General features: G+C 40.4%; 1 protein-coding gene across 3 annotated transcripts; it reads right to left on the bottom strand.

The window, feature by feature from the left end:
- Positions 1 to 7,319, bottom strand: LOC128237191 (uncharacterized). Of its 3 annotated transcripts, XM_052952511.1 has the most exons (5): positions 7,048 to 7,319; positions 6,347 to 6,555; positions 1,522 to 1,601; positions 918 to 1,104; positions 1 to 394 (listed from the first exon to the last, which is right to left on the bottom strand). In XM_052952511.1, exons 2-5 carry the CDS (start codon positions 6,514 to 6,516, stop codon positions 187 to 189), a joined length of 645 nt encoding a protein of 214 aa, XP_052808471.1. In that variant the 5' UTR covers positions 6,517 to 6,555; positions 7,048 to 7,319; the 3' UTR covers positions 1 to 186. The 3 variants fall into 3 exon arrangements, with proteins under 3 accessions (XP_052808471.1, XP_052808462.1, XP_052808481.1); XM_052952502.1 differs by having other exon boundaries at positions 6,347 to 7,319; XM_052952521.1 differs by lacking the exons at positions 6,347 to 6,555; positions 7,048 to 7,319 and adding an exon at positions 2,219 to 2,897.
- Between the last annotated feature and the right edge of the window lie 980 nt (positions 7,320 to 8,299).

Raw genomic sequence — 8,299 nt, 5'->3', positions numbered from 1 at the left:
TTTAAGTATTCAAATGTATTTCTTTAAAGGAATTGGGTACATTTCTCATGAACAAACTAGGTCCGAATATATCAAGTAAATTGAATCTTTTCCGAAATTCAAAACAATTATATTAAGGACAATCATGAAAGAAAAATAAATTAAATGTTTTAAAGTATAAAGATAAATGCTATGCATCTTCCAAAATCACATTGTTGACCCTTTTCGTCTTCCACACTTGCGCTCCCGGATGCGCTCGTCGAGTTTCTCCTTCTCTCTTTCTAGACGGACAAGGTAGGCCTGGACACCACGGGGCGTGATTTCGGCCTTCCTCATGAGCGCCGCCTCCGTCCGTTTACACCGGATCATCCGCTTCCGGGCGCACTGGCTTTCGATCTGATTATATCGGCGTACTCTGGGGACAGGGAAAGTATACTCATGTGGCATTACTTCTATGTTAAAATGCCAAAACATAGTTAAGCGAAAGCGTCGAACATGACAAAATTCAAGCCATGTCGTCGGCATTTTAAAAGAAAAAATGTTTTAAACATAATTGTATGGCGATAGTGCGAATCATGACACATTGAACGAACGGTAAAAAAAAACTTTCCGTACGAGCGGATTCCTGGTCGGTATTTTGAAAGAAGGAAAACATGTTTTGCATGTCCATGGCATGAAAAGAACCGTAAGGCATGAACGCTGAGTAATAGGTACTGGCAGACGTTAATGTGTTGTCATTCGTTCACATGGTAATGCCACAAAAGTGACAAAACAGAATTGATTTTTTTTTCAAGACGTGCATTGTTTGATGGACACACTGCAATATATTTCCTTTGGAATCCATGTGCTGAATAACTGAGATGATGAATCTGTGTTCCTATTTTGCAAGTGTTCACATTTTTGAGAATACAAATAACAGTTCTATCGCGGCGGCTTACCTGGCATCCTGAATGTCCATGAGCACGTGCCGCCCTTGTTCTTGTGACACGCTCTTTGGTTCCCATAATTCCTTTACGCGATTCATCAGAGGTGTTGAGTATTGGAACTCCTGTGGTGTCGACTTCCGGCCATAGCAGATGTCGTTAAAGTAAGTCATCGGAAGCTGACCTGTGTAGATCTTTTTAACTGCGTGACAAAACAATGAATACGTTAGATGCATTTGCCATTTTTGATGGTGAAGAGATATACACATGTATTTGTAGTGGTATGTGCCCTTCACCATCGAGGTCACGGGTTCTCCAGCCCCGATTTCCATCTCGGGCTTTATGATGTGATCAGCTCACAACCAATCAGGTCAGAGGATCGATCCCCATCAAAGGTTATAGCCGAGCAATTAAAAATGAAAACCATAATTTGTGTACGTGTAGTTACGCACGAAACGAGCGCTATATATCAGATTAGTGTATTAATCACATGTGTAAACACAAACAGCCTAATTATAATTACACGTTTATAAACTAACAAATTTAAAGACGACAGATGCAGTTCCGCCAGAAAACAGATGCTATCTTAAAAGCTATGAGAGCAAAATAGCATCCTTACCGATATCTGGAGCGCCGTATGCTAGGGTCTTGGTGGCATATCCGTTCATACGGCCGCGCCGGATGTAGGGTAGTTGTGTGCTGGGAAAGAAAGAAGAAATGACGATACACCATCGTTAATGGTATTTGGGGCGTTAATGGTATTTGGGGCGTTGGTATTTGGGGCGTTAATGGTATTTGGGGTGCTAAAAGCTAGTTTCCTTGGATCATACGCGCTCTGGCGACCGCGCCGGAGGATAGGTAGCTGCGCCTTAAAATTATTTAATGGTTGCTTGCCAGTGATGGTTGCACGTCAATATGGTAGAAGCACATGCATAAATCAAGGCAAAACCAACGTTTCAGGTAATGCATAGTTAAACTGGTATTTGCCAATCCCCATTAACCACGTTTGAAGCCTATATCTTTTTGTGGATCGAGGAGGGGCTGGAGGCGCATTTCCGAAGTTGCACCCCACCCCCACCCCCAAGTGCGCCCCTCTACTGAAGTCTACTGACGTCGAACTCGGGAACCGTCCCTGCAATAACTTGAACTAAGGAGGAGAATCTTTGGTACTTAAAGTGTGATTGTGTCGCCGGAATTAAATAAAACGTACTGTACAGTTATGTTTTGTATAGAGCTTACTGATAAGTTTTAAACATTTTATTTTTATTTTATTTTTTTTATCAAAAATGATTTTAAAACGATTGACATAAACCTACCAATCACAGTGACAGTACGAATTCACGAACGGAACCCATTCTATGTTTAAACACATGGTCTTACAGTCAATCAGTCACAATCGAATATGCAAGACATACAACATTCATGTAGTTTTAATCCTTTAAAACAAGAAAATGCATCCACAATAAGTTGGCAAAGTGTTGTTGTTTCTGTTGCTGATACTGCTAAAGCTGCTGGTGCTGCTGCTGATGATGATGTTTTTGTCGTTTCAATATTTGTTTCCTCGAATTCACAAAATCTATTCGATATATGTATGCACATATGAATGATCGTTTGCATTTGTTTTGTACTACGATATAGTCACACAATCAGTCAAAAATTCTCATTATTTTAACTATTTTATAAATATTCACAAACACTTGTATCTAGTCCATGTTGGCATGTTGCTGTTGCTGCTGCTGTTGTTGTTGTCTGAAAATCACCTTTAATTGAAAAATATCACTTAAAAATATTAAACCATTATGTTTTATTTCATTTCTTTGCCACTATCCATAAAACAACTGAAACACATTTCAGTGCTGAAGTTCTCAATCAAATCCTGCCAGCGTCATTTTGAAAATGAAATACAATGTTCTAAAACCTCTTAAAAAATGCTTCAAATATTCCAAATGCAGTGAAATGCACTCTCGTGTAGATATCTAATGATTTACAGGTGTTTGATATAAATACTTTGTTTCAGTTCTTAAATGTTTTATCAAGGGTCTTTCAAAGACGTATTTGCCAATCTTTGAGATTGTAAATCAGTTAAGATTGTAACTCTGATAGAAGGCACCTTGTGTATTGTTTTTAGAATGCAAACAAACGATTCATTTTGTACTTTGATGACATCGATACATGAATGGCCACTGCTAATTTGCTAGGATTTCTCATGAAATATTTAAGAAAACCGACATGAGCATGCGTATGAAGATATATTGCTTCTTCTCTCGGCAGTGTCATTCCCAACACACTGGGACCAACGGTTAGTCTGATGCAGTAAGGAACGAATTGCTCTACCAGTAACTTATGTCGAATCCATCCTGAAATCTCGGGCATGGTGGCTCTCCGGGATTGTTAATGACCGTATAATATCACATAATGTGCCTGTAACACCAAACTCCTGGCAAAGAGCGGCTTACTTTGAAACATTATTAATATCCATCTTATACCCTTGTGTACCAGTCACCCCAAACCCTGGCAATACGTGGCTAATTTAGAGGCATTATTGATATCCGTCTAATACCCCCATCTGTGTCCGTCGCCCCAAATCCTGGCAATACGTGGCTAATTAAGAGGCATTATTGATATCCGTCTAATACCCCCATCTGTGTCCGTCGCCCCAAATCCTGGCAATACGTGGCTAATTTAGAGGCATTATTGATATCCGTCTAATACCCCCATCTGTGTCCGTCGCCCCAAATCCTGGCAATACGTGGCTAATTTAGAGGCATTATTGATATCCGTCTAATACCCCCATCTGTGTCCGTCGCCCCAAATCCTGGCAATACGTGGCTAATTTAGAGGCATTATTGGTATCCGTCTAATACCCCCATCTGTGTCCGTCGCCCCAAATCCTGGCAATACGTGGCTAATTTAGAGGCATTATTGGTATCCGTCTATTACCCCCATCTGTGTCCGTCACCCCAAATCCTGGCAATACGTGGCTAATTTAGAGGCATTATTGATATCCGTCTAATACCCCCATCTGTTTCCGTCGCCCCAAATCCTGGCAATACGTGGCTTATTTAGAGGCATTATTGATATCCGTCTAATACCCCCATCTGTGTCCGTCGCCCCAAATCCTGGCAATACGTGGCTAATTTAGAGGCATTATTTATATCCGTCTAATACCCCCATCTGTGTCCGTCGCCCCAAATCCTGGCAATACGTGGCTAATTTAGAGGCATTATTGATATCCGTCTAATACCCCCATCTGTGTCCGTCGCCCCAAATCCTGGCAATACGTGGCTAATTAAGAGGCATTATTGATATCCGTCTAATACCCCCATCTGTGTCCGTCGCCCCAAATCCTGGCAATACGTGGCTAATTTAGAGGCATTATTGATATCCGTCTATTACCCCCATCTGTGTCCGTCGCCCCAAATCCTGGCAATACGTGGCTAATTTAGAGGCATTATTGATATCCGTCTAATACCCCCATCTGTGTCCGTCGCCCCAAACCCTGGCAATACGTGGCTAATTTAGAGGCATTATTGATATCCGTCTAATACCCCCATCTGTGTCCGTCGCCCCAAATCCTGGCAATACGTGGCTAATTTAGAGGCATTATTGATATCCGTCTATTACCCCCATCTGTGTCCGTCGCCCCAAATCCTGGCAATACGTGGCTAATTTAGAGGCATTATTGATATCCGTCTAATACCCCCATCTGTGTCCGTCGCCCCAAATCCTGGCAATACGTGGCTAATTTAGAGGCATTATTGATATCCGTCTAATACCCCCATCTGTGTCCGTCGCCCCAAATCCTGGCAATACGTGGCTAATTTAGAGCCATTATTGATATCCGTCTAATACCCCCATCTGTGTCCGTCGCCCCAAATCCTGGCAATACTTTGCATATTTAGATACACTATTAGTATTTTTCAACCGTTAAATGTTGGTTGCATAGCAGGGTAACAGTTGAACTATTAGCCAATCGGCCTTTTTCCAAGAGAAAAACAGCTATATGTTTCCGTAGGAAGGTATATTTCTGTACTGTCCTCCGGCATCGCTTGTTCGTCCGTCCGCCCGTCCGCACGTCTTAGCCAAATCTCAGGCATTTTCAGCGGGTTCGATCAAACTTAGCCGAATTGCAGAGGAGCAATGGAAAGTGTGTGTGATCTCATCTTAAGGTTAAGGTCAAATTAAGTGGCAAATTGAGTCCGTTATAAATGTGTCCCTTCTACTCAGATTTTAATTATAATGAACTTATCTGTTTCGCGCAAGGCATTCTCGTGCCCACATATCAAGGTCAAGTACTGAGTGTCACTGGAACCCGACACTGATTTCATAGTATACATTTATAGAATGGCGTGCCTGTAAATAGACAAAACTAGTTGTCCAAGGTCGATGAACCAGTTTACCCGACCGAAGACAAAACGGTTCTGAGTATTGACCGACAAGCCATTCAATAAGTGTTCTGTTACATGACATGATTTTTGTAATGAATTCACGATAGTAAACAATTATAAAAGTTCAAATTTGCTGCTTGAGTGTATCAATTTATATTTGTGTCTCGGCTGTAACCTTGTCACTATTCATCAAATTCAAAAAATAAGAATTTAATAGCATTTACAGTGTGTCGCAAATGTCAGTCGTGCTCTTATAGCAAATGTCACGGTCACATTTGTTGGTCATGATAAGGAGTCTATACCAAAAAAATCATTTCTCGTCATTTTGTAAGTGTTGAAGAGATTCAGGCAAATTTTACAGATTTATGAAAAAAACTGTGTCACAGATAAAATTGTATATCCTATATGAGCTCCCGATTTCTCGAAACTTCTGAAGGTTAACAGGTTTAAGTAGCTTATTTGAATAAGCCAAAAATACATACTTAATTTTAATTTTAATAAATGAAAAATGGTTTATTGTGAATATCATATAATTACTATTTAAAGTTTAAAAAGTTTTTAAAGAAGTAAATATATATCACAAACTATAGAAAAATAAAAAAAATACATGTAGGAGCTACGCTTAATCCAGGCCCATATTTTTCGAAACATCTTAAGTCCCTTATGATAGGATCATGTACAATATTTTTGGTTTGGTATAATTAATGAATAATTCTCTTTTTAGTTTTGAGGCTTTTAAAGGAAACTATATTAGATATTATATAAGATAAATAAGATAAACTACTTAATGAAATAAACCTTTAAAAGCGAGTTAAACTAAAGAATTTTCAAGAAATTCAAGAGATCAAGATCACAGAACAGCGTCAATGTTGGCCAATGAGGACATTAAGAGTTCGTGTGTCAACTTTAGCTTTGTTGCTTTTTTATTGTTCATCGTACATAAATCTGGAAAGGCCCAATGTGGGCCATGTGCCACGTTCCTGTTATAGCTCTTGTTTTAAACATCTTTAAGTTGCGTACACCGTATATACAGCAATTAATTAATCGAGTCGTTACCTGGTGGTTCGTGGTGAAGGCGTCCCGGATACGGCGCAAGGGAGCGCGGGAGATTTTACCGGCCGTGGCAACTGTCCTGTCACCTGGTGAAACACTTCCGGGGAACACGGAACACATGTGCTGAGTGACGGAAGCGGGCTTCCGAATTGAAGAACTTGTCCAGTCGCCATTTTCAACAAGTGACCACGTCAATACGTGAGTTAATTCAGCTGAAAAACTATACACATGTTTTGCTGGTGCTCGACAATCTTATCTTTAAAAAAATTAATAAATGATCAAGCTTTTACTCGCAGCTAGTTTCATTTTAGACAGAAAGACGTTGTTGTCACGTCGATTTTGACGTCATTTGATTTATGACGTTACTCTCTTGAGAATCTGCAAAAAAATGTTCACCTCACGTCAACACGCCATTTCCAAACAATAGTTTAAGTGTTTAAAACATTGATTAAACACCACACTTGCCATTTTTGATACTAGTGGTTTCATGACATATGTTTTGAATGTATAGATTGAAAGTATAATATGTAATCCATTCGGTTGAATATACAATGTTGTATGATACAAGGTCACGTATTCTAAAAATGTTGGCCTACACATAACTTATGTTTTCTTTTCTTTTTTAATACTTATCTCTTTCATGATACAATTCATCAAATAGTCTAAGTGAACTTTTCATTTCAATATTGGAAGAAAATACATACATATTTTACACCATAATGCACCGTTTTAGACTAAATTTGCCAAACTCGTCTAAGAGACGTCCATAACACATTTCGTGCCTTCAGCGGGTTAGCGCGAACGTCATTGGTTGCGCACCCTCTAATATCAAATCCCGGATCCGGCTATGACATTTTCAAATACGAATTAAACTTGAAGAGAAAGAGCAAAGATAACAAATTCAAGATAATATAAGCTTCTAAATATTGCATTAATGTTTTATACAACACAACTGAATCATGATATCATGCCTCTCGTCAATCGGAACTCCTCGGCTAGTATCTAGATATGGTCTATCTCGAAGCTTGCCGGAGATGGCCGAGTTGTTACGATTGGCCTCTCGTGTGTGAATGTACGTTCGCCTTACTTATTAATTAAATAAAAAAACTGTAGTACACTTCAGCCAGTAGTGAATGCCGTTAATCATACACAAGGGAAATCTGCATATACAGTACCAAACATTTGTAACTATAAACACCTCGTCACAAACTCAGAATCATACATCATACAATTATGTATCGCGATGTTTATAGGAAATTGCAAGTTAACAGCATTATTGGGTAAACACTCATGGTGATAAAAAAACACACCATCATCATCATCAGCAGCAGCAGCAGCAGCGGCAGCAGCAAGTTGGGGCTCATGTGCCATCGCTGACGTTGACGTTGCTGTGGGTAAAATGCCGTTGTTAACGTTGGTGCTGCTGACGTTGACGTTGCTGTGGGTGAAAATGCCGTTGCTAATGTTGGTGCTGCTGCTCTACGAAAGTCGGATCTACTGCCGCTAATGTTGTTGGTGTCGTTATTTCTCATGTTGAGTCATGCTGTTGCTAAAGTCTTCAAACGTACGTAGGTATGTTCGTTTATTGAACGACGCAATCGGACTATCCATTATAGTCGGTACCACTTGGGCATATTGCAGTAGCAACATTATTAGACTCTGCCACTCCCGGTAGACGTTTATTTTGCACTGGCATCACTGTCAGGCTCCGTCACTCCCGGTAGACGCTTATATTGCACTGGCATCACTGTCAGGCCCCGTCACCCTCGGTAGACGCTTATATTGCACTGGCATCACTGTCAGGCCCCGTCACCCTCGGTAGACGCTTATATTGCACTGGCATCACTGTCAGGCTCCGTCACTCCCGGTAGACGCTTATATTGCACTGGCATCACTGCCAGGCTCCGTCACTCCCGGTAGACGCTTATATTGCACTGGCATCACAGTCAGGCCCCG

Source organism: Mya arenaria, chromosome 1 (genome assembly GCF_026914265.1).
Source record: "Mya arenaria isolate MELC-2E11 chromosome 1, ASM2691426v1".
NCBI lineage: Eukaryota > Metazoa > Mollusca > Bivalvia > Myida > Myidae > Mya > Mya arenaria.
This window is presented reverse-complemented; position numbering and strand designations above follow the sequence as displayed.